Consider the following 24280-nt stretch of genomic DNA (forward strand, 5'->3'; position numbering starts at 1 on the left):
ACAAATCCTTGATTTAATCCTCAAAACCCACTTCAGGGAACAAAACCTCATTTTTGGGTCTCAAAGCCTCATCTTTATTGTTCAAGGCCTCAATTTCGGGACTCAAGCTTCATTTGAAGGGCTGCAAGCCTCATTGTAGGGCCCAAGGGTTCATTGTTTCTGAGGAATTACAGCCTCATTTCTAGGGTCCAAACCGTAACATTTAGGGCTGAAGCGCTGATTATTTGTGAACATTTAAAGCCTCATTTCTAGAGTCAAAACCCTAATTTTTAGGGTGCAAGGGTTCATTGTTTCTGAGCATTTAAAGCTTCATTTCTAGGGTGCGAACATTAATTTTTAGGGCGCAAGGGTTCATTGTTTCTGAGGATTTAAAGCCTCCTTTCTAGGGTGCCAACCCTCATTTCTAGGGCCCAAAGCCTCCTTTGGGGGAGTGGTGTGAGGGTCCAGAGCCGTCTCTCTGTGCTCTGAAGCCTGATGCCAGCCTCAGGCAGCGTTTGTGCTTGTAAGCAGGCTGCGTTGCCGTTAGCCATTGCGGAAGCACGGCCCTGCTTTTTGGGGCCGGGCTCTCCCTTGCTTTGTTTTCCCTCAGCACAAGCAGCACCCCCGCCTGCGCTTCCCGGCCCTCAGCACCCCGGCCCCGGCTGTGAGCAGAGCCAGCCAGCCACCAAGGCACGGCGCCCTGCTACTGCCGAGCCTGGCCGGCAGAACCTTTGGGCAGGGAGTTTTCCTGACGCTACCCCGAGCGACCTGGCGGGGCGGGCTGTGAGGGCAGGCCCGGAGCCCCCCGAGCCATCGCCTGACAGCGCAGGCCGCGGCAGGGCCGGGCCTGGGCCGCCGCCATGACAACCGCCCCCCCACTGCCGGGGCGCTCCTGCCAGTCCAGCCCAGAGCCCGCCCCGGCCGGCAGAGCGACAGCCAATCGGCTGCTGCGGCGGGAAGCGCCGCCAATCGGCGCTGGGCGTGCCCTGCCCAATCCCAGCGCCGCTCTCGGCGGAGAGGCGGGAAAGTTCTGAGGGGAGGGCCCCGCCCCTGGCCCCTGGCCCCTGGCCGAGGCCGCGGGCACCTGCGGTCCCGTGAGTTTTGTGGGGCCGAGGAAAGGGTTCATTCGCAGCGGGAATTCTCTGCCGCCTGCGGCTTCCCCGGATTTAAACTGTTTGCCGATGAAGACAGCCAGGAGACTCGAGTGTAAAGACTTGCCAGCCCGCAGCCTCCTTCAGTACCCTCCAGGACGGGTTGGGTTGCTCAGCCAGCGGGGGCAGTTTCAAGCCTCACTGACAAGGACAGAAGGCAAGTTTTCCAAACTGGAGACACTCGCTGGGAGTTTCTGTCACCGCAGCCCGGATTTGGAGCCGCACAGAAACCCAGCGCAGAGCACGGGCAGGTGAGAAGGTCAGCACTGAACGCAGCAGCACCGCTGCGTCGTGCTGAGAAACGTCAAGTACACGGAAGACAACAACGGGCAGAAAACAAACTTTGTCTCCCTGAAACTAATGGCCCAAAGCATCAGCTGTCTGGAACTGGGCAGCAACAGAGGGAAGCGTAATCGGGAGACCTGGAAGAAATGATTGTAAAGGCAAGAGCCTTTCCTGCGCTCGCTTAGGACTAGATCTGATTAATTTGAACAATTTCTTTAAAAGAAGAAAAAAAAAGCATCCCTAGCCATGCCTCTGTGATGGATCAGTGTACTGGAAAATCTAACTGGGATGCTGTAAATTCAGTCTCGGCTTTCCAAAAAACTCCCAAGCCTGCCACCGTCTTTCTCTGGAAAAGCCGAGAAGCTGCCAGGAAAAAAGCCTGCTCTTAACTCAGTTCCTCCCTTGCAGGAGTGCGATTTGGAGGGAGAAGCGTAGGATTCCTGAGCAGTAGTTTTCTGTCCTTGGAGAAAAATGCTTGGCTGGTGAGAATAGTTTTAATGTTCAAGTTGGCTGCAAGAGCAATTTCAGCTCCCTGGAAGGTGAAGGAGAGCAGCTGTTAGAGCTGCACGCGCACGTGTGACAGCGCCAGGAAGAACTTGTCCCCAAAGGCTCCCGGGTGCTGCTGCGGCTGGTGCTGCTGGTGGGGCTGGGCCATGGGGGGAGCCGGGAGCCCGAGCCCGGGGCTCAGGCGGGGCCGTGGAGCTCCCTGGGCAAGGCAGGGCCGCCCTGGTGCTGCCCCGCTGCTGTGTTTAGTCAAGTCCTCCTCCTTTGTTAAAACTGCCTCCATAGGATTAGCTTGGCTGGGTTTTAAGCCAGCCTTGGGTCGGGACTATACAAGAAGCAGGCTAAGAACTTCTTCTGAGGGGGAGGACTCAGCGTCTCTTCCCCAAGCGGGAGCGGGCAGGATCCATCCAAAGCACCATCCCTGCTCAGGGCCAGCTCCAGCTCTTCCCTCTCCCGTCCTCACCCTTCGGTCCTTCCTTCTCTTCTGTTCCAGGGTGTCCGAATTCCCGCCCTCCTCGGCTGCTTCGACGCCGTCTCCAGACAGATCCAGGTTGCAGAGGAGGCCGTGACTATCCACAGGCCCGTCTTTCGCCTGGCCAGAAACCCCGTCATGTTCCGCAGCCTGACGGACAGCAAGGCCTACCTGCCCGGTAAGAGGGCGGATTAAACCCCGGTTGGCTTCGCGGTCATCGCGTCCCTTCCCTGGGGCTGAGAACTTCTCAGAAGCGACTCCCCCTATGCAGAGCAGAGCCAAAAATTTGGGAGTTTTGTCTTTCTGGGCGAGGCAACGATCGTTTCGCCTAGGGAAGCGCCCGCGGAAGGGCCACTGGCTGAACGTCTCCGTCCCTCTCGTGTTTTTTTTCAGGCAACAAGGAGCTGGAGCCCCTCAAATACTCCAAGGTGGCCGCAGCCGCCTCGGTGTCCCGGCAGCAAGCGGAGGGCTGCATCCAGGGCACCATGTCCCTCCTGTCTTACTGCCTGGGGAAGGGGGAGATGTCCTGAGGGACACCGGGGTGCTCCTCACTGAAGGCAAGACAGTACAAATGAAGTTCTAGTGCAACTTCCTGGAGACGATGTCTGGGAAGGAGAACTTGGAACAAGAGATTTTCAAGGTGAGCTGCTGCCTGGGGAGGTTGAGTGACCCGGGAGCTCTGTCCTGCCAGGGGGGTTGTGCTGTGCCCGCTGCAGGGGCTGCAGAGCCAGGGGCAGTGGCCGTGGCCCAAGAGGCGGGTGTCCCCGTGGGGCTCTGGCGCCTGTGACGTCACAGAGGAGAAGTCCCTGAGGGAGTCACCAGGGTGCCAGGCGGCAGCACCCGCTGCAGTCCGGCTCAGGCCAGCGGTGAGTGAGGGCGGCGGGGGGAAGGCTGGGCCGGCCGAGGGCCGGGGCAGAAGCTCTGGGCCCCGAGGGGGGTTTCTCCAGCCGGGGCGAGGGCGCAGCCGCTGCGGGGAGCACCTGGGGCAGGGCAGGTGCCGCCCTCGGGGCTGGGCGCAGGGCTGCGGGGGCTGCCAGCCACAGCCAGTGCCCGGAGGCTGCGGGGAGATGTCCCCGTCCCTGCAGCGCTCACCGCCCTCCCCCTTAGTGCCTCCCAGCTCCCTCGGCCCCTCTCCCAGCCGGCCCCAGCCCCGGCACGTTCTCCCCTGCTGCCCCAGCCGCCATCTCCCTCCCAGCCAGCCCCACTGAGCCCCTTCTCTCCCTCCTCCTCCTCCTGCAGACCATGGCTGTGGGCATCATCTGCATCCTGACCCTGCTGAGCGTCGCGCGATACTCTCTGAGGGAGGGTGACCGGGAGGATGCGGACGTGCAGGAGCTCCTGCGGCAGCGTCAGGAGCAGCTGAGGCAGGAGGTGACCAGCCTGCTGACAAAGATGGCGCAGAGGAGGCAGGAGCGGTGCGGCTTCGCTGCGGAAGGCGTGCTCCTCGCTGCCGGCCAGCACTGGTGGCTCTGGGCCCCCGCCGAAGCCCTGCTCCTGCTCTTGGGGCTCCGCCGGCTGCGCAGGCAGAGCAGCGCTGACGGCGACAGCGGCAGCCAGCGGGGAAGCGCCAGCGACGCCGAGGAGCGGAGAGAGCGGGAGGAAGACTGCGAGGGCAGAGCAGAGCCCGGTGCCACTCTGCGTGCAGACAAGACTCTGGAGAAGGCGGGGAGCTCCGCTGCGCCTGCCAAGCAAGCCCGGCCCAAGAACTCCTTCCTGACGGGGCCGCGTCCAGCCTCGGGCCGGGGCAGCGCCTACGAGTGCCCCCAGACGAAGATCCGCAAGCGCCCGCTGCTCGCGCCCCCGAGCCCACCCCTCGGGCACAGCGTCCGCCAGCGCTGGGCACCGCGGGGGATCTGCCGGCGACGCGCTGCTGCACCCCCGGGAGCTCCTGACGGGGGACGTGCTGCGCCGCCGCCTCTGCCCCGGGAGCAGCTGAACGGCAGCCGGGTCCCCGCTGCCCGCGCAGCCTCTGCCCCGCTCCGCCAGGATGCTCCTCCAGCTCGGAGGCGCGTGAGGGGATCCCTAAATACCCCAGAGAAATATTATATTATTGTAAATAAATAGATAAATTGCCAGAAGTGAGGTTGTGTCAAGAAACCCCGTGGCCGTGAGCGTCTGGGCAGCACTGGGTTGGGGGATGTCAGCCCTTGGCTCCAGCTCCGCTCTGCAACAAACAGATGAAGTTTGGGGTTGGATTCCCCTTCGCAGGGGTTACACTTGAGACGTTTAGAGCCTCCTTCCCTCCTCCCTCTTCTCCCGGGGGTCTGCACGGCCCCTCCTCCCCGGCTCCCTTCCCACGGCCCCGACCACACTCCCCCCTCCCCAAATTGCCAAATCCCCAAGCCCCCAGCTACTCCCTGAGGGCGAGGCAGGAGCAGACCCGCGGGCTGGAGCCGGCGGCGAAGGGGGAGCCGGAGCGGGGTGAAGTGAAGGGGCACGGCGGGGGGGCACTGGCACTGGGGGGGTCAGTGGGAGCTGGAGGGAGAGGGGCCGGGAACTGGCAGCTGCCGGTTTTAATGGAGCTGGTCCCACCCCGAGCCCTGCCCTCCCCTGGGCAGGGAGGGGGCAAAGGGTCGGATAATGGTGGGGCTTGTGCCAGTGGGTGTGCAAAGGTTGGGGCTTGTGTAAAGGCTTGTGCGAGCTTTTAGGGGAAGATGGAGGAGGATGGGGTGGAGAAGGAAGATGAGGATAAGGAATAGTGACAAAAATGCTGGGAGCTGCGAAGGCCCAGAAAGCCAAGCCCTCCCCTTCTCAGGGGCTTGTGCGAGCTTTGGCCTGGGGAAAGGCTCGTGCAACGTTTGGGACTTGTACAAACGCCTGTGCAAAGTTCAGCGCTTGTGCAAAGGCCTGTGCGAAGCTCAGGCTTGTACAAACCCACGTGCCATGTCTGGGGCTGGGGCAAATGCAGGGGCAATGCCCCAGACTTGTGCAAAGCCCCGTTTGCACAAGTGCAGAGCCCCGGCGCGGGTGCAAGAGCCCCAGGACGCGGAGGGACAGGGCTGCACTGCGGGGCACTGGGAGTTCATTGGGTTATTAACAGCGCGCGGGTGCAGGTATTAACAGGGGGTCCCCGGGGGGGGCAGCCCAGGAAGGGGGACCCAGGGCCCTTGGTGGACATCGAGGGGCACCCAGGTCACACCCCGGTATCCCCCACCCCAAGGGGTCCTACCAAGGTCACTGGGGGGCACTGGGAGGTATTGGGAAAGGGAAATGGGGAAAGTGGGGGACATCCACGGACACTCTGGGCACCCCCAAGCCACCCTCTTTGTTCACCATAGAGGCATCACGGGACACTGGGAGGGGCCACGGGGACAGAGGGGCACCCCCAGGCCACCCCCCATCCCCATACAGGGGTCCAAGGAACACGTGGGGACCTCCAAGTCACATGGCGACGCTGCACCCCCCACGCACTTGAGGACACTGGAGACACCCAGGACACCCCCTGACCCATAGAGGGGTCCCAGGAGACTGGGAGACACTGGGAGGGACACTGGGGGACCCTCAAGCAAACCCCCATCCCCACAGAGAGGTCCTGGGTACTTGGGAACAATGCGGGGCACAGAGGGACAGCAGAGAACCCCCAGGACACCCCCTGTCTCCATAGAGAGGTCCCAGGATACCCGGGGGTGATACAGGGACATTGGGGGAAGCCCCAGGCCACCCTCTGTCCCCAGCACCAGGGTCCCAGTAGGGTCACTGGGCAGACCGGGGGCACTGTGCCCCCACCCAGAGGTCCTGCTGGCTTTCCCAGCAGAGGAGGGGGGTGCTTGTGGACTGTCCCACGCTCCGACTGGGGAGGGACGGTGGGGGAGGTGGGGGCTGAGGGGGACAGTTGGGGTCCTGGGGTGGGGGCACCCATGGGGGTGTCACTGCTGGGGCAGGGACACCACGCTGTCCTGCTGGACGCTGCCGCTGACAGTGACACTGGGGATCGCAGGTGCCACCAACACCAGTTTGGCCACGGGCTGGACGCTGGGGACAGTGGTGGTGCCAGGGGACGTGGCCGTGGGCACCGGGCTGGGGCCGAAGGTGAGCGCCTGGGCGGCAGGGGGACAGCGTGGGGCATAATCCTCTGTCCTCAGTGGGATTCCCTTGGCAAAAAGAAGTGACACTTGCAAAGGTCACCGGGAGTTCAAAAACTCTCTTTCTAAGTTTGTTTCGCTTCATGGGTAAAGAACACCTGAGCAGCGCCGGCACTGCCCCGCACACAAAGCCCTGCGAAGTCACGACAAAGAAATTAATTGCAGGCTTTGAGCAGGAAACTCATCGGGCAGCCCCACAGCTGAGCTCCTGTTTGACCTCATCTCAAAGCCCTGAGACACAGAAAGGCTTAAAACAGTTGCCAGGGAGGCCCCGGAGCTCTGAACCACAGAGTCTCCCTGTGACAGCCCCTGCAAGGGAAGGTCACCGAGGGCCTCGTGCCAGGTCTCTCTCACTCTCCACTAACAGGAACAGCTCGGACAAAGCGAACCCGCAGCGCTCTCCAGAAGCTTCTCAACCCCTGGGGGGTTTTTAATAGGATTTTGACACACCCCCAGCCACAAATAATTCTCCAGCCTTGGGGTAGATCTCTGGGTGATGCTCTTCAATAGCTGCTTAACCCTGAACAAAGCCTGAACCACACGTGGGAACACACTGGCTCTCAGCAGTAAGATGACCACGTTAGTTGGATATTCAAAATTCCCCAAGTTCTCAAACACAGTTGTAAGTAGCCTCAGGACTGACAACTTCATCGCGCCTCCGATCAATGTTACGCAGCTCAGCAGAACAAAAATCTTAACCCAGCTCCCACGGGCGGTGAGCAGCAGCAGGGGGACGATAGACAGCAAATGAGGTGATGAAATTTTAAGGCGCCAAGTGATGGACATTATGCCCAGCAATTGATAAGCCGATGTAATGAATGCTTTAACCAATGGTTATGACACCCTGACCCCATCTGCCGTTATCTCGACCCTTCGAGCCCCTCGCTGGGCCCCAAAAAGGACTCTGGTGGTTTGAACTCGGTCGGAGCCAAACACCACGCAGCGCTCGGTCACCCTCCCCCCGTCGGGGGAACGGGGGAAGAGAGTGGAGGGACACAAGGAAAGATCGTAGGTTGAGATTAAAACCCACCAGTTTAGGGATTGTAATAAAACACTAACAATAATAGAAAGTACAGATGGGTGATGCACAAGGCGATTGCTCAGCACCCACCGACCGATACCCAGCCCGCTCCCGGCCAGCGACCCCGACAGAACGGAGATCCTCCCGCCGTCAGAAAACTGGAAGCAGGAGAGAGCGCACCTGCTTTGTATCCTGAGCATAACGTCACGGGATGGGGAACACTCCAATGGCCACTCTGGGCCTGGCACTCCGGCTGTGCCCCTCCCAGCTGGAGAAAATGAACTCTATCCCAGCTGAACCCAGGACACTCTTGTAGCAGATTAAAGCTACTCTGCGAGTGCGGGAGAGAACAGGACAGGGGCGAGCAAACGCCTCAGGTGACCGCCAGGGAGAGTCGGGGCAGGCTGGAGTGTTTCTGTCGCGACCAAAGCAGAAGGCCCGGGGGCTGTGCCGGGGTGTGTGAACCCTCTGGGACCAGCCGGGGGGTACAGGAAGGCGCTGAGGGGACATGGTGGGGGCCTGGGGGCACCTCGAGAGCAGCCATGGCCCATGGTCCCCATCCCCCGCAGGGGAACCCCTGCCCCGCCCGGCCTGGGTGACGCGTCACAATGTGACCCCTTTGTGACATCGCTCCGTGTCACCCCCGGCACCGTATCTGAGCAGCGCAGCCCCGCAGGGTCTGACAAGTCGGGGAAGGGACAGGGCAGGAGCGCAGCGAGGAGACGCCTGAGCACAGCCTGTCTTTCCCCACCGCCCCCGGCGTTTAAGCTGAACCCCCCCCGGTCCCTCAACCACTTCCCTCCATTTTTGAAGATGGCAGAGAGACCCCCCAGCAGCCCCAGGGTGGTTTGGGAGGAGGTGGAGGCTCCCCAGGAGAGCAGCTCTCCTCCAGAGCCCCACGAGGTGTCCATGGTCCAGCCCCTGCAGATGGGTGAGTAGACGGCTCCCCGGGGCGGGCTCGATGCCGGGACCCCGTTCCCTCGGCGTGGGGCCATTTAAAGCTCTTCGCCGCCCGGGAGGCTCGTTGGCGAGGGTGGCGTGTCCTACCGACTCTTCCCTGTTTCCCTGTAGGCGAGACACTGCCGGAGGAGGAGCCAGAGCTCACAGAGCTCCAACCAGGGTGCGATTCTGAGAGCACCTCGTTGCTTTCTTGGCTTGACAGCAGCGACATGACAAAGGTAATGAGCTCCCCCCTCGCAGGGACCCTTGTCCGTGGCATCAGCTTGTGCGAGCAAAGGGACCCAGGGACGGTTGAGCTGATCAGCCGTGCAGCACCGTCGGCGTGCTCAGAGTGACACGTCTTCCCCCCATCCCTCTTCCCGTAGGTGTTTGGCAAATACCTCCGGCCTTCTCAGAGGACGGACATTCTCCTCGTGGCCATCGAGGCCTTGACGTCAGACGATGTCCAGGACAGGCAGAAGGGCATAGATGTCGTGTACATGGCCGTGAGGGACCCCGCGTCCTGGCTGGCGGATGTAAGTGCCCCGTGGCTGGACCGTCCTCCTGTGTCAAGACGTGTCAAGCCTTGTTCTTCCCTCCTGCCCTAACCCGGCTCTCTCAGGCACCCCAAACCATTTCAAGGCAGCAGGGAGGGGTGGGAACGGCAGCACCATCCTTACCCATGTCCCCTCCAGGTGCTAGAAATCATGAGATACATCCACAAATATGTGGAGCACGTCCGCACGGAGCCAGCCCGCAAGAGCCTGGACTCACTGCTGCTGGTGTTGACAGACTGGAGCCCCAGGGAGACGGTCAGGAGCCTCTTGAGGATCTCTCCAACGTGTGACAGGTACCGGCCCCGAGAGCCTTGAGGGCTCGTTCCCCAGGGGGAGAGTGGCCCAGAGACTCTCCGGCTGCCAGACCCACGGAAAACTGCAGGATATCTATCCCCGAGGGGCAGGGCTCTCCATCCCACCACGCTTCCCCCTGCAGCCAGAGCCGGCCCAAGCAGAGCCCCTGCCCCACGGGAACAGAACCTCACCCCCCTCTGCCTCCGCGGGCACCCCGAAATGAGGGGGTGGGCAGGGCCGGGCTCCGGAGGAGCCGAGGCAGCTCTGCTGAGCGAGTTGGCTCTGGCTCCGCAGGGCGGCCATGGCCATGTGGGAGGTGCTGATCTCCGTGCGCTGGGCTTTGTGGAGCGTCTTGTTGCAGCTGGTCGACGTGCTGCAGGACCGGCGGCTGCGCAGGGTGTTCAGCTCTGCCACGGAGGACGCCTGCATCTACCCCATGATTGTGAGTGACCCACGCCCAGCCCCAGCGCTCTGCCTTCCTCCTCCTCCACCTCCTCCTCCTTCCCCTGCTCAGCACCAGCCAGACCCCTGTGCCACACGCCCGGGCCCACCCCACGCTGGTTTGGCCCCACCAAGCCTGTCCCGGCACAGGCAGCCTCTGCCCTCCCCCCTGCCTGCATCCCCCTGCCCAGCTCCGCAGTCTGGAGACCCCGGGAAGGGGCAGAAACCAGAGTCAAGGCGGTTGCTGGTCCTGGGTCAGAGACGTGGGGACTCTGAGGTGGCCGCAGGGGGAGAGGAGACCCTTGCCATGGAGCGTGCTGGTCGGGGGCGAGGGAGCCCTGCAGCTCTGCTGGTCTCACCACTGTCTCCATTTTAGCTCCTGCTCTGCACTGACATTCATGAGGCGGATTTTGCTGCCCTCTATGAAACCCAGAGGTACCTGAGGCGTCCCAGCCCGGTGATGCTCTCGCTGGTGCTCACGGGCCTCGTCATGCTCTCGAAAACACCTGGAACGGTGAGTGGGGGGTCGGCAAGGGGAGCCACATCGGCAGCCGGGGGCTGGGGCGGTGGGGGGCGTCTTTCACCGCTTCACAAACAGGCAACGGTGTGTTTCGTACAGGCCAGAAAAATGTCAGTGCTGCTGCCAGACATACTGGAGACCCTGACGGACGCCAACGCCGATGTCAAGAGCAAGGCTCTGGTGTTGTTCATCAACGTGATGGGTCACATGAAGAGGGAGGAGGCCGACCTCATCTCCCCGAAGCTGGTGGAGAAGCTCCTGCCCCTCTTCGATGACGTAAGGCTGCCATGGGAGCCTGAGCCGAGGCGATGGCTGCAATGTGGCTGCCTTTGAGCGCGGCCATGCGGGAAGCATTTGGGCAGGGCTCCCCCCTTACTCCTCTTGCGTAGCCTTTGGGGGCTCTTCCCCTCCCCGCTCCTCTTCCGCGGCCTTTCAGGGCTCCGGGGCCGTTGAGCCGCAGCTGCGGGACTGGCCGACGGCTCCTGGTTCAGGATCCGACCCCGGAGCAGCTCCTCTCCGCCGGCCACGCTAACGCCCCTGCTCCCCGTGGGCGAGGAGCAGCTGGTGCTGAGCTGCCTCTGTCCTCCTCCCTGCCAGGAGTGCAGCCGGGTGCGGGAGCTCTCCATCAGCCTCTTCAGAGATATCATGAAGACTGCAGTGGGGAGAAACAAGAAAAAAATGGTGAAGACAGTGCAGAGTAACCTGATCCCACTGTACTTCCATACCAGCGACCAGGTCGAGAGCGTGGCCAAGGTGCAGTGACAGCGAGTGGTGTCGCGGGGAGGGGCGTGCTGACACCACGGGGGTGGCCTGGGCCTGAGGGACAATGGGAACGCGTGTCACCGCGGGGTCCCGCTGCACTGGTCCCAGTGCTGCAGAGCTGGAGGGGGAGGTGGCGTCGCCCCGGCCCACAGGAAGGGTCCCTGCAGCCCCAGCACGAGCAGGGCCAGAGAACCTGGCACAGACAGTTCCCTGCTCAGTCGGGGCCGGCTCCCAGAGCGCGGGATGGCCCCAGCAATGAAGGGGAGCCAATCCCGGGATCACCCCGTGCCCCCAGCTCAAAGCCAGGCTCAGAGCAGGAGGATGCCAGCTCTCCTTCCCTGGGCTCTGGTGCCATCTCCCAGCCTCTCCTTCTCCGCAGGCTTCCTGGGACACCCTCAGCGCCTGTGGAGACTTCCTGGGCTGGAGGAGGCTCAGCTCCGCGGCCGAGACGGGGCAGACGCACCTGATCGGAGACTGCTTGGTGAGGACACCCCCCAAACCCCCGGGCCGGGCTGGACGGGGGCTGCAGCCGTGCCTGGGGGGGCTGTGCCGCTCTGCATCGCCGCCCTGCCCCAGCCCCGCTGCTCCAGCTGCAGCCTCCTTCCCTGCCCTCCAGCACGCAGCCCCCAGGGGCTCTTCTCCAGGAGAGCCCGGCCCAGCTGGGCCCTGGCAGCGGGACGGAGGGGTCTCGGCACCCCCAGCCCCCTCTGCCTGCGGCTCTCTCTGGCCCCAGCCCCACGGGGCTCCCGGCTGGGAGACGGGACTCACTGGGAGGGAGCGGGGGTGCTGGCGGGAGGGACTGGTCCGGACGGCTGCGGAGGGTCCGTACCAGCCCCGTGCCCTCGTGCTCCCTCAGATAACGCACAAGAGGAACAGCGTGGACGAGTATCTGCGCCAGAGCCTGCCCTACGTGGAGAACCCTCAGGCCACCGTGCGGGAGGCGGCCGTCAGGTTCATCGGTGAGTCCCCAGACCCATTTCGGGCCACCCAGCCCCAGTCCCCACTGGTGGGCTCGCTGGGGGCCTTGATGGGTCCCAGAGCCCTCGGGTGCTGTCCTTGCCGGGGGACAGCCCTGCCCAGGGGGAGCAGAGCTCTGACATCAGTTCTGTGCCCCAGGGCTTGCTGTGCGGCGCCGGAGTACCCTCAGCCAGGAGAGGGTGTGGCAGATCTGCAACAGTGAGTAGGGGACAGCCTGGGCAGGAAAATGCTCCAGGGGCAGACGAGCAGTTTCAGAAAGTTGTTTGTGTCTTAACACATAGGTTAGCATATCTCTTTAGTAAGGTCTTGAAATTGGAGGAATTTTGTTTCCTCACCAAAAAGGAAGGGAATCTGTGGGGGAAGGACAGCCGTCTCTGTCCTGCCCCTTGCCAGGAGGCTGATGATGTCCAGACTCCACGCTGGGATGCTCAGATCAATACACGGGCTCGCTGAGGCCACACACAACTCTAGACCAGCTCGAACGGCAAACGAAAAAATGACTCTGTGGCCTGGCCCAGTCCTGAGCCCCTCTGTGTGTCGGGGGCACACGGGTCACTCCTGAGCAGCAGCTTCAGCCGCTCCGGGTGTCTCACCGGCTCCTCCTGGCAGGGAAGGAGATGGCTGGGGCTGGCATGGGCTGGGGGGCCCTGGAGGTCCCTGCGGGCACTGGGGGCTCACGGCTGCTCTGCTCCCTTCTCTCGCAGCGCTCCTGCCCTTGAGGAAAGACTCGGAACTCTCCGTCAGGGCCCTGGCAGCCGAGACCGTCTCCAGCCTGACCACAGAGCAGAGTCTGACATCAAGATGGAGCCTGCGGTCGCTGTGCTGCTGGCTCTGCTGAGCCTCCGAGCGACAGAACGCTCTGGAAAAAGGCCGTACTGGAATAATGAGGTTTTTAAATAAAGCTGCAGCCACAAGCCGCTGGGACTCCATAGCGTCCTTCCCACGGGGACCCCCCTGAGTGTGCTGAGCAGTGTCCCCCCCGGCCTCTGCCGCTGCCCCCAGGACCGCGCACCCACATCCAGCCCAGATAGGAGGAGGAGGAGGAGGAGGAGGAGGAGGGAAGCTTTAGCCCATCCTGCCCCTCCCGAGGCACCTCAGGGCACGAAAAGGCACCCGTGCGCCCAGCTGGCACGTCACCATTTGTCCCAGCACCAAAATCCTCTCTTGTACTGGGGAGCTGGGCTGGTTTTGACTGGGCACTGCTTAGTTGCTAGACCATTCTGGGGTCCAAAGAGAATTTGGGGGCAAAAGTGGGGGCTTTTGGGGGTGCTGGTGCAGATTTGGGGGTAAAACTGGGGGATTTTGAGATTCAGGATAGGTTTGGGGATGAAAAATAGGAATTTTGGGGGTGCTGAGGCTGATTTGGTGTCAAACTGGGAAAATCTGGGATCCAAAGAGGGAGATTTGGGAGTCAGAAATGGGAGATTTGGGGGTCAAACGTGGACATTTTGTGGTAAAATTGGGGGATTTGATGGTGAAACATGGATCCTGCGGCCATGCATGGTTTTGGGGTGAGAAGGGGCTTTGGGGGTCTCACCCCGCAGCACCCAGGTGAGGGTGGCCCTGGTGACAGTGGCAGCACCGTCCCCCACCCCCACGGCCTGGAGGACCACCCGGGTGATCAGGGCGCCCATCAGGATCTGTACAGAGCCTGCCCAGTGCTCCCAGTCACCCCCAGTTACCCCCACCTGCCCCACCCCCCCTCCCAGCTACTTCCCAGTCCTTCTCTTTAACCCCCAGACACCTCCCAGTAGTCCCCCACCACATTCAATTACCAGTGACCCCCAGTTCATCTCAGTGCTTCCAGTCACCCCACCTACAGCACCTCCCTCCCAGTTACCTCCCAGTCTCTCCCAGCATCGCCCCAGCTCCTCCCAGTGGCCCCCAACCACCTTCCAGTGTCTCCAGTCCTCTCCCAGTGCTCAGTTACCTCTCAGTCCCCCCAGGTCCCTCCTAGTAGCCCCCAGCTGCATCCCAGTGCCCTCCAGTGCCCTCCCAGCACCCCTTCTGGTGACCCCCATCCCTCTCCCAGTTCCTCCCAGTAGCACCTGCAGTGCCTCCCAGCACTGGTACTGGAGTCAGTCAGGGCTGACATGCTCGGGGTACAACTGAGGCAGCAGAAGCTGCTGAGGTGGGACACACAGAGGGGGGGTCAGACACCCCAGGGACCCCAAATCACCCCTGTGGCCGCTCCAAACCCCATTTCCCCCCCTCTGCCCTGGTCCCTCCAAAACCCCCTTAGCCCCCGCCCAGATCCCACTGGCCCCCCAGTTCTCCATTTTCCCCTCAAGATTCCAACAGTCTCCCCGGAACCAGCGGCGAAGGGGGAGCCGGAGCGGGGTGAAGTGAAGGGGCACGGCGGGGGGGCACTGGCACTGGGGGGGTCAGTGGGAGCTGGAGGGAGAGGGGCCGGGAACTGGCACCTGCTGGTTTTAATGGAGCTGGTCCCACCCCAATCCCACCCGCAGGTGCCACCAACACCAGTTTAGCCACAGGCTGGACACTGGGGGCAGTGGTGGTGCCAGGGGACGTGGCTGTGGGCACCGGGCTGGGGCCGAAGGTGAGCGCCTGGGGGGCAGGGGGACAGCGTGGGGCATAATCCTCTGTCCTCAGTGGGATTCCCTTGGCAAAAAGAAGTGACACTTGCAAAGGTCACCGGGAGTTCAAAAACTCTCTTTCTAAGTTTGTTTCGCTTCATGGGTAAAGAACACCTGAGCAGCGCCGGCACTGCCCCGCACACAAAGCCCTGCGAAGTCACGACAAAGAAATTAATTGCAGGCTTTGAGCAGGAAACTCATCGGGCAGCCCCACAGCTGAGCTCCTGTTTGACCTCATCTCAAAGCCCTGAGACACAGAAAGGCTTAAAACAGTTGCCAGGGAGGCCCCGGAGCTCTGAACCACAGAGTCTCCCTGTGACAGCCCCTGCAAGGGAAGGTCACCGAGGGCCTCGTGCCAGGTCTCTCTCACTCTCCACTAACAGGAACAGCTCGGACAAAGCGAACCCGCAGCGCTCTCCAGAAGCTTCTCAACCCCTGGGGGGTTTTCAGTAGCATTTGGACAGAGATCTTCGAGGTGGTCTTTCTCGGTTGAAGATTGCATCCCGTGAACGTCAGTGAGTTAAGGATCCCTTACCATGCTCCTGGGCTGGCAGCAAAGCCCCGTCTCCCCGCCCCAAGGCGCAGCAAAGCCGCGGGTTCTCTCCCACAATCCAGCGTAACCTGCCAGCGCCCCCCACCAACACCACACGGCAGGGAACTGGCAAACAGAGGAGCAGAACACGACCGGGTTCTGCTTTCAACACGACACTGCAAACTGTACCCGTGATCCCGCAAACGACCGGCTGTGCTGTTGTAACACCGGTACAGAGAAACAACGCTTAACATTGGAGTTCCTTCCGCAAGAGAGGAAAGAGAGCTCTGGATGCAGCCTTCTCTTCGGCGCCCCCTCCCCTTCTTCAAGGAACAGAAATGCAAGAAACAGCAATTGATACAGAGAAATGATTACTTGTTTTGAGATTTATTTACTTATTCACTTATAGAAAACTGCTTAGCAAGTTATTTACTTACAGCAAGTTATAGTACTTTTTTAATATTGCTGAGAATCCTGCTTGCCCAGACTGTTCTGTGGAATTTAGCAAGGACTAGGAGTCATCAAAACAAAGCAGTTCTCTGTGAAAATCTACCAAGGATTACAACGTTCAACAAATTTTTATACTTTTGGCCTTGAGTAACAGCTGGCTCTAACTAGTTGGAATTTTGCTAACGAGTAACGATAGCCATATACAAATGGTAGAAGTTCTATTGGTTCTCTTCGATAAGACAGAAAGTAAACCGTCTGATAAACACTCTTGTTATTCAAGAACTTGGCCAAGAGAATCTGCGCATGCTCCGGGGAAAAGCACAAGATGAGAAAGACTCTGAGCCTTCCTCCCAAAGTCCCCCGGAGACGACCACCAGGAGGCAATGTGCAGGTGCAAAGATGACATAACCTGCTGGCATCTGCCTTTCTAACTAACCCAGCCCTACTCATGCGTATGTACGTTTGGGTTATGTACCCCAATGAATACGGATATCCACACTCGATGAGTTTTTGGTAAAACGTGTGGTGGGTGTGCAAGCTTTGTGGAGGAATCCCCTTGCACCCTGGCCGGAGTAAACCTACCTGCTTTATAACTCTACTCGAGTTTTAGAGTCTTTTTTCCGTGAATCACCTCGACCTTCAAAGGGAGAGGCTAAAAAACCACAAACCCTTTTCCTGAGTAAGGACAAAGAGCTTCAGATCAACTAGTTTCCATCTGAGGCGGGAAAGAAACAATCTGTTGGTCCGTGATCCATTTGTCAGTGGAGTCTGTTCCAGGTTACACCACCTCCTGCTGCCAGGTCAAACACCATTATGCCCGGGACTAACACGCAGTAGAACAGTAATCTTTGGACTAATACTACAGAAGAGACAATTCCCAAGGGCAAAAACAATTCAGACCCCGAGTTCACAGGCTTCGAGGGACCGGCCAGACCTACTTCAGTACCCAGACTGTCCTAAAGTCAGGCCTCAAGCCAAGAGCAGCTCAAGACTGGGGGACAAGTGGTAGGGACAGAACAGAGAACCAAACCCAAGGCCAAAACACTCTGAGCACTCGACACGGTATTTCCCAAGAGTCACGACGTTACTTTCCCCAAATTCTTCCACTTCAGAAAAAATCACCTCCGTGGAGCTTTGAACAAACAAAAGAAGCCACCTAATACCTTCTCTGCTCCCCCACCGCCTCCTCCAGAAGGCGCCTGATGGTCACAAAGCCACCGACCCTGCCAGTCCACGTTTATTTCAGGCAGCCGGTCTGATACAGCCAGGAATCCTGTGCAACGAGAGAGACACAATTACAGACAGCAGCTGCTACTGAAACGCAAAGCGCAGTTCAGCAGAGTGAAGGCAGGGAGATCTCAAAGCAGGAACCAAGTCCTGCACGGATGATGCAAAATAAGCGCACAGCTCACCTCTGAGCTTCACGTGGGTTGGACTCTGCCATTAAGGCGGCTTTTGTCTCAAAGTTCCAGTCACACAGTGTCCTTACAGAACTGCAAGGAGTAAAGAATAGAATACAGTAGGAAAACGTTTGGGAAAAGACCCTAAAAGATCAGGCCGAGCACTGCTGTTTTCCGTTAAAGAAAACATCCAAAGCCGCCGGGCAGTCAAGCTGCTTTCTGCAGGCTGGACACGGCCTTTAGGACTGTTCTGCAGCAGCCTGAGGTTTAGCCCCGTATATCCCTCTTACCCTTCGGCTCACGGAGGATCAGCCGCAGAACAAAGGGATTCACTGCCAGAAACCGGGGAGCTCTCATCTTTAACCTTCCTGGGAACCCCGTGGCCACCTGCCACCCGGCTTATGGCCGGTGTCCCACGCAGCACACGGCGCGTTAAGGAGCACGCGAACCCGCCGAAGGAAACCGCCGGGAGAGGGCGGCTGCAAACCCCAAACGGACAGACAGCCCCGCAGGACGGAGATCCCCCTCGCTGCTCCGCCTTCAACAGCCCAGCCGAGCCCGAGACAGGTCTGGCGGCGTTGCCTCCCCCGCCGCGGCCGAGGCCGCACGCCCCGAGCTCAGGGCCCGCGCAGGAGGCACCGGCTCCCCCGGGAGCCCCCGCCGGTTCTTCCCCCGGCACCCGCCCGCCCGCTCAGCCCCGCTGCCGGCTCCCCCGCCCCGCCGGGACGAGCGGCCGGGCCCGAAGCCCCCCCGCCCCCCTCCCCGGGCCCAGGCGCCGGCGGCCCCGGCCGGGCCCTTCCCGCGCCGCGCGGTACCTGCACGCGCCGCCGCCGGCGGCAAGAGCGTCCCGGGGCGGGGCGGGGCCGGGGGAGCTCCGGCAAGGACCCCGCGACAGGTGCCCGTCCCAGCGCCTGACCCGCGCCGGCGCGCTGCGGCGGTGCCGCGGGCGGGCGGGCGGGCGGGCGGCAGCCGGCGGTCAGAGGGACGCCCCGGGCAGGGCAGGACCCCGCCGGAAGCCGCGGCTCTGAGGAGAAGCCGGGGCCGGCGCCAGCCCCGGGCAGGGCCGTGCGGCCGCGCTCCCGCTCCGAAATCAACCCTTGCTCTTCCTCCTTGACCCGCGGAGGCTGCGTGCGCCGGGAGGGGCCGGTGCCGGGCCCTGCGGGCGCGGCCCGTGCGGCGCGGAAACACCCTTTGGAGAGCGCAGGAGAAGGCGCGTGGAGCGCTGGCTGGCCCGGCCCCGCAGGAAATAAGGTCTGTTCGTGTCGTTATTCTTCGGGCGGGCGGGGGGGGTATGGGGGCAGGGCCCTGGGGAGGGGTGTGAGGCGGTGGGGGGTGCGCTGGGGTTTGTTGAGGGGTTTTCAGGGGGGCCGGGGGGGTGTTTTTTTCCAGGCGCTACTTGTCGGGCGTGTCACAGCGTTGCTCTTCCCGCAGGACCGCCAGGTGGCGGTTCACCGCCACGAAGCGCTGCCTTAAGCAATTCAGACTTTGCACGGCGAGAGGATTTGTACCGCCCGGCGCTGCGTCCAGAGCGGGGGTGCAGGGACCGTGGTGGAGCGAGGGCGTTTGGGAGAGCGGCTGCAAATGAACTGCGCAGCAGGGAGCGGTGACGGGGAAGGGCTCTGAGCCCTGGTGAGGCCGCCCCTCGATTGCTGGGTTCAGTTTTGGGCCCCTCACCCCAAAAAGGCCCTTGAATGACTCGAGGGTGTCCAGAGAAGGGCAGCGGAGCTGGTGCAGGGTCTGGAGCACAGTTCTGCTGGGGATCGGCTGAGGGAACTGGGGGGGTTCAGTCTGGAGAAGAGGAGGCTGAGGGGAGACCTCCTGGCCCTCTGCAACTCCCTGCCAGGAGGGTGCAGAGTGCTGGGTTTAAGCTTCTTGAGTCAAGGACCCAGCGCCAGGCCCCGAGGGAATGGCCTCAAGCTGCCCAGGGCAGGGTCAGGCTGGCTCTGAGGAAGGATTTCTTTGCAGAAGGGGCTGTTGGGTGTTGGAATGGGCTGCCCAGGGCAGGGGGGAAGTCCCCGGGATCCCTGGAGGGGTTGAAGAGTCGGGTTGACCCAGCGCTGAGGGATCTGGTGGCGTTGGGAACGGTCAGGGTGAGGTTCATGGTTGGGCTGGAGGAGCTTCAGGGGCTTTTCCAAATGAGATGACCCTGTGATTCTGTGATTGAAGTTCACTGCCATCCCCTGTCTCAGAAATTCTTCTCTTCTGGTTCCAATCCTTGCTTCAGTGTCAGGGTGGTCATCTTCATCTTTCTTCCACACAATGTAATCTCACCCAAATCTGGGAAAGACTTCAAGATGTTCTAATGAAAAGCTTAGGTAGAGTGAGCAGTTTCTATGTCCTCAGTTGTCTTAATGTAGCAAACCCCCTGTGTTTAGTCAATTCCCCCTCCTTTGTTAAAACTGCCTCCATAGGATTAGCTTGGCTGGGTTTTAAGCCAGCCTTGGGTCGGGACTATACAAGAAGCAGGCTAAGAACTTCTTCTGAGGGGGAGGACTCAGCGTCTCCTCCCCAAGCGGGAGCGGGCAGGATCCATCCAAAGCACCATCCCTGCTCAGGGCCAGCTCCAGCTCTTCCCTCTCCCGTCCTCACCCTTCGGTCCTTCCTTCTCTTCTATTCCAGGGTGTCCGAATTCCCGCCCTCCTCGGCTGCTTCGACGCTGTCTCCAGGCAGATCCAGGTTGCAGAGGAGGCCGTGACTATCCACAGGCCCGTCTTTCGCCTGGCCAGAAACCTCGTCGTAGTCCGCAGCCTGACGGACAGCAAGGCCTACCTACCCGGTAAGAGGGCGGATTAAACCCCGGTTGGCTTCGCGGTCATCGCGTCCCTTCCCTGGGGCTGAGAACTCCTCGGAAGTGACTCCCCCTCTGCGGAGCAGAGCCAAAAATTTGGGAGTTTTGTCTTTCTGGGCGAGGCAACGATTGTTTCGCCTAGGGAAGCGCCCGTGGAAGGGCCACTGGCTGAACGTCTCCATCCCTCTCGTGGTTTTTTTTAGGCAACAAGGAGCTGGAGCCCCTCAAATACTCCAAGGTGGCCGCAGCCGCCTCGGTGTCCCGGCAGCAAGCGGAGGGCTGCATCCAGGGCACCATGTCCCTCCTGTCTTACTGCCTGGGGAAGGGGGAGATGTCCTGAGGGACACCGGGGTGCTCCTCACTGAAGGCAAGACAGTACAAATGAAGTTCTACTGCGACTTTCTGGAGACGTTGTCTGGGAAGGAGAACTTGGAACAAGAGATTTTCGAGGTGAGCGGTTGAATATCAGATGCTTCGGTAAGAAGTTGTGATGGGAAAGCCAAAAAAGAAAAAAAAAGATAGTTGTCAAGTAAATTTCTTGAGCTTTTTTTTTTAAATCTCTGGCTATGCCCTTTTTATGTGCAGAAGTTCCTCGTGGCTTTTACGACCTTATGATCTTCACAGCACTACTGTGATCGTAGGATCAGGAAAACTGTTTGTTGCTGCTTCCTGAGCTTTTTTCTCAAGATGATGCTATCTGTTTGTGGCCTTTACTTTTCCCAAGTTTAGATGGCTAATTAACCAGTCCTTTTAAAAATCTGTTTCTGCTGCATGCTGTGGTTTTGCAAGGCTGGCTGTGTTTGCCTACAGATGGGATGGAAGGTTTTTAGTGGAGAGGTGATACCTTTCTTTAAATCGCTGACAACTTTTAGGCGAAAATTAACAGGTTTTCAAGCACAGAAATTTTTCCTTGGGTGCAATTGTAATATTAAATGGCAATGAAGACCAATCAAGCTTATCTTGATGGCTTCAATGACGTAAGCAATTGAAGAGAAAAGGTCGTGGCTTCCTGAGAAACAAGGGCTGTTAGTGATGGTTGAAGTGAGATGGTCAGGTGGTGAGTTATTATAGTGACTAGTGCTCAAATAGAGGAAAAAAAAATTTTTGGAGAAGGTTCAGTTCTGAAGCGCTATGAGAGCAATAATTCAATAGTGTTTCTGCTCCTTTGCTCGAGTTTCTGAATTCTATTTTCCGGTGTTACCTTTCTGAAGATACTTGAGAGTGATTGTTGTAGGACAGAACTGAGGAGACAGTTTGTGTTGGCTACTCTGTGAGTCATATATTTTCCTAGAAAACAAGGTTCTCTTGGTTTTTGCCAGTTGTTACTGATGTAAAATTCTTTCTAAGATGTGACTGCTGCGTTCCACCTACATCGTTTCCACAATATTATGTGTAGCAGTGATTAAAACCGAGTGTGTTTCGGAGTGTGTAGAATTTGGGAAGAGTTTGATTCAAGGTGATGCTTTGACTTGTGGAAAACAGACTCTAGACTGGAATAGAGTGATACAGCAGTATGTGTACTCCGGCCGGGGTGCCAGGGGGTTCCTCCACACAGCTTGCGCCCCCCCGCACATTTTACCCCAGCCTCACCGAGTGTGGATATCCGTATTCGTCGGGTTCCATCACACAAACACCCATGTGCAGGCGTGAGGCCGGGTTAGTTCTAGAGGCTGGTGTCAGCAGTGGATGTTCTCTTTGCCCCTGCCCATTGCCTCCGGGGGGGCGTCTCTGGGGGGGCGCTTTGGGAGGAAGGCTCAGAGTCTTTCTCACCTTGTGCTTTTCCCCAGAGCATGTGCAGATTCTCCTGGCCAATTTCTGGAATAACAAGAGTGTTTGTCAGCTGATTTATTCATTCTGCCTTATCTAAGAGAACCAATGGAACTTCTCCCGTCCATACATGCTATCTTTACTCGTCACCAAGAGCCGACTAGTTAGGGCACACCTGTTCCCCAAGGACAAAACCATGATATTTTGTTTAATGCTGCAGTTCTTGGTAGATTTTCACAGCTTGGTAACATTCCACAGAGCAGTCTGGGCAAGCAGGATTGTTAGCAATATTCAGAAATACTCTAAGTTGCTCTGAGTAAGTAAATAAGTTGCTAAGCAGTTTGCTATAAGTAAATAAATCTCAGAACGAGTAATCATTTCTCTGCATCAGCTTTCCTCTGCTGGGTGTATTCTGTTCACTTTAAACCAGTTCGGTGTGGTGCCTGGGTTACAGAAATGCCCAATAACCAATTCAATATTGTTAGTTGGGGCTCCTGTTTCGGTGTGCACGTGTGTTACCCAGATAGCATCTTGAAAAAGTGAAACCTGTGTTCTTGGAGTCCTGTGGGGTGGGGGGGTGTTTTGGGTTTGTCTGCTGAGTTTTATAAACTCCTGGTATGTTCTAAATGAGTAAATATTCTCTGTGATATGGATGGATACCTGAGCACCTGTCGTCTGTTAGAGGGTGTCACTGATTTTATGCAGATGTGCTTTCTATAAACCCATAGGCTGTGTGCTTTCCTGTGTCATAGTCTGTGCATCTTGTATTTTGATCTTGCCTGTAGAGTTAATGGTAGGGGGATGTGTTTTAGAAAACACTTATAGGAGAGGGTGTGTTTGATAAACTTCTAAAATTCGTCAGTCTAAATGCTTCTTCCTGGCTAAAAGAAGTTGTCTATGTACTCGCTATGGACTTTGCTGTCGTTGTTTCTTGTCCCTGTTCAGCTGCTGCGTGCCACAGGGGCTATTTGCTTGTAAATGCCTGTCCCTTCTCCGTAGAAGGTGACAATCTTGTCCTGTTTTCCCCCCTTACCAACTCTTCCTGTCTATTCAGAGTGGGCTAAGGAGCTTTCTGCTCAGTGCACAATTCCTGTGAGTTGTTTAGGCTGCTGTTTCCAATTTAAGTCTTTGCTGTGTCAGTTTTTGGCTGCATAAGTCAGTCCAAGTGTCTGATCCTGTCGCTCTGTGGTCAGAAATATTGCCCCAAGGGAAGAAGAAAGAACATGTTGTGAGGAGAGAGGAGGAGGAGGAGATGGTTTCTCTCAATATCCCCGAGGCAAATCCTGTACCTTATTCAGATCAGATCCTTCTCACTTAAACTGTATTTTCCTAGGGTGGTTCTGTGGCAGTTGAACGTGATGTTTCTCCTTGTGCTCAGAGTCTGAGTGCTGAGCTGAGGCAGATCCATCTCCCGACTGTTGGAGTCTGTGCAGGCTCCTAACGCTGCCGGGGGTGCCGGGGAGAAGCAGAGCCACAGACACAGCTGTGGAGGGGAGAGGCGGGATGACAGACAGCAGTCTGGATTTAGATTGGTTTCCAGTGCACCCAGAAACTTGCGTCCTTTTGCAGTGTATGGAGTGATGTAAGAAAGCTTATGATCTCTGTCTGCAGTTTCTCTGCTGTTATTCTCCTCCTGCAGTTGTGTGCCCTGTGATGTGTACAGCTGGGTGTGCGTGTCTGCCTGTCCTGGCTGTACGCAGGCACCTGTAACTGTGTGGGTGAATGCGAGTTGTAGTGAAGTACGGAGAGTTTCTGTACTGGCGAGATAGCTTGGAGGTGTTCTGAGGAGGAGAACACAACTCCTGGCTTTACAGGTTCAGCTCTTATCCACAGAGGGATGCACATTACTCTTACCACAGGCAAATATTTTGAGGATGCCTGTGTCACAGGCTGAACTCTGTATCTCAGGGGTTTGGGGAAGATGATACGCTCAGATCTGGGCTTTAACACCCGTCCCATCCATCAGCTGACCTTCCGGCACTGTTGGTTGTGTGTGTTTGGAGATAGTTCTTCTACTACGTGGGGTGTCCCTGAGGGGCTGATATTTATGAGGGAGTGTGTTGCTGGAGTCATACAGCAATGCTGACAAACAGCAGTGTGGCGACGGGAATGGAAAAAGTCTGATATTTTGGTCTGTTGTTTTCTTGCCTTGTAGCTTTTTCTCAGATGAATTGTGTTGCAAGCCATTAAGAAGAAAGACTTTGTCCAGAAGGATTTGTGTATTTTATTTGGCAAAGCGTTTCCTGGCTCTTGGTAGAATGTGAAAATGTAATGAGTAAAGGAGAGTGAACCTTTAAGCAGATTTTTGAAGGCAGTTTTGAGGCAATTTTTGTATATGCGTGAAAAGTTCTGTACCAGCTACTGTAACTGAACCTTTCTGCATCAACATACAAAATCTGACTGAAAGGTGAAAGTGCTGCAGAGAAAATATTGGTGTGACATTGAAATGTTATCCCCAGAACAAAGAAAAATTTATCACAATGTTTTTCTTCAAACTTGGGATTTTTCTTACAAATGTGGAGGCTCGTATCTGTGTAATGTACCCTGTTTCACCAGAGAGATTTTTGTCAGCAATAATTCGTATCTATGCACATAGGCCCTGAAGAATATCAGCTAACAGTAACCTGAAATTGAGTACTGGGAAGCCGCATTTTGTAGTAAATGTTCTCAAGATTTACTGATCTGTTGCATTATGTGGGCAGGTATATGGTAAGAGGTAACAGTGAAGGGCAGAAGGTGAGGTGGCTCAAACCAGATTTCA

General features: G+C 58.3%; 2 protein-coding genes across 3 annotated transcripts; both read left to right on the forward strand.

Moving 5' to 3' along the window:
- Positions 1–2412: 2412 nt before the first annotated feature.
- Positions 2413–4455, forward strand: LOC141972833 (uncharacterized). The gene is made up of 3 exons (XM_074930870.1): positions 2413–2569; positions 2785–3031; positions 3631–4455. Exons 2-3 carry the CDS (start codon positions 2993–2995, stop codon positions 4453–4455), a joined length of 864 nt encoding a protein of 287 aa, XP_074786971.1. The 5' UTR covers positions 2413–2569; positions 2785–2992.
- A 2558-nt stretch (positions 4456–7013) lies between these two features.
- LOC141972820 (uncharacterized) lies at positions 7014–12893 on the forward strand. 2 transcript variants are annotated; one of them, XM_074930858.1, is made up of 12 exons: positions 7014–8425; positions 8566–8672; positions 8820–8969; positions 9129–9283; positions 9579–9726; positions 10102–10239; positions 10345–10521; positions 10843–10998; positions 11387–11488; positions 11864–11966; positions 12124–12183; positions 12690–12893. In XM_074930858.1, the coding sequence occupies exons 1-12, from the start codon at positions 8044–8046 to the stop codon at positions 12821–12823; spliced, it is 1812 nt and encodes a 603-aa protein (XP_074786959.1). In that variant the 5' UTR covers positions 7014–8043; the 3' UTR covers positions 12824–12893. The 2 variants fall into 2 exon arrangements, with proteins under 2 accessions (XP_074786959.1, XP_074786958.1); XM_074930857.1 differs by having other exon boundaries at positions 10102–10521.
- Positions 12894–24280: the final 11387 nt, after the last annotated feature.

This window comes from Athene noctua, chromosome 36 (genome assembly GCF_965140245.1).
Source record: "Athene noctua chromosome 36, bAthNoc1.hap1.1, whole genome shotgun sequence".
NCBI classification, from domain to species: Eukaryota; Metazoa; Chordata; class Aves; order Strigiformes; family Strigidae; genus Athene; species Athene noctua.

What these genes read in the sequence shown, in the direction of transcription:
- LOC141972833 (XM_074930870.1), top strand. Translation starts at nt 2,993, where the DNA reads ATGTCTGGGAAGGAGAACTTGGAACAAGAGATTTTCAAG. An exon ending in TGGAACAAGAGATTTTCAAG is followed by an intron (nt 3,032 to 3,630) that starts GTGAGCTGCTGC and finishes CTCCTCCTGCAG; the next exon opens with ACCATGGCTGTGGGCATCAT.
- LOC141972820 (XM_074930857.1), top strand. Translation starts at nt 8,044, where the DNA reads ATGGTCCCCATCCCCCGCAGGGGAACCCCTGCCCCGCCCGGCCTGGGT. An exon ending in ACAGCAGCGACATGACAAAG is followed by an intron (nt 8,673 to 8,819) that starts GTAATGAGCTCC and finishes CTCTTCCCGTAG; the next exon opens with GTGTTTGGCAAATACCTCCG. An exon ending in TCCTGCCCCTCTTCGATGAC is followed by an intron (nt 10,522 to 10,842) that starts GTAAGGCTGCCA and finishes CCTCCCTGCCAG; the next exon opens with GAGTGCAGCCGGGTGCGGGA.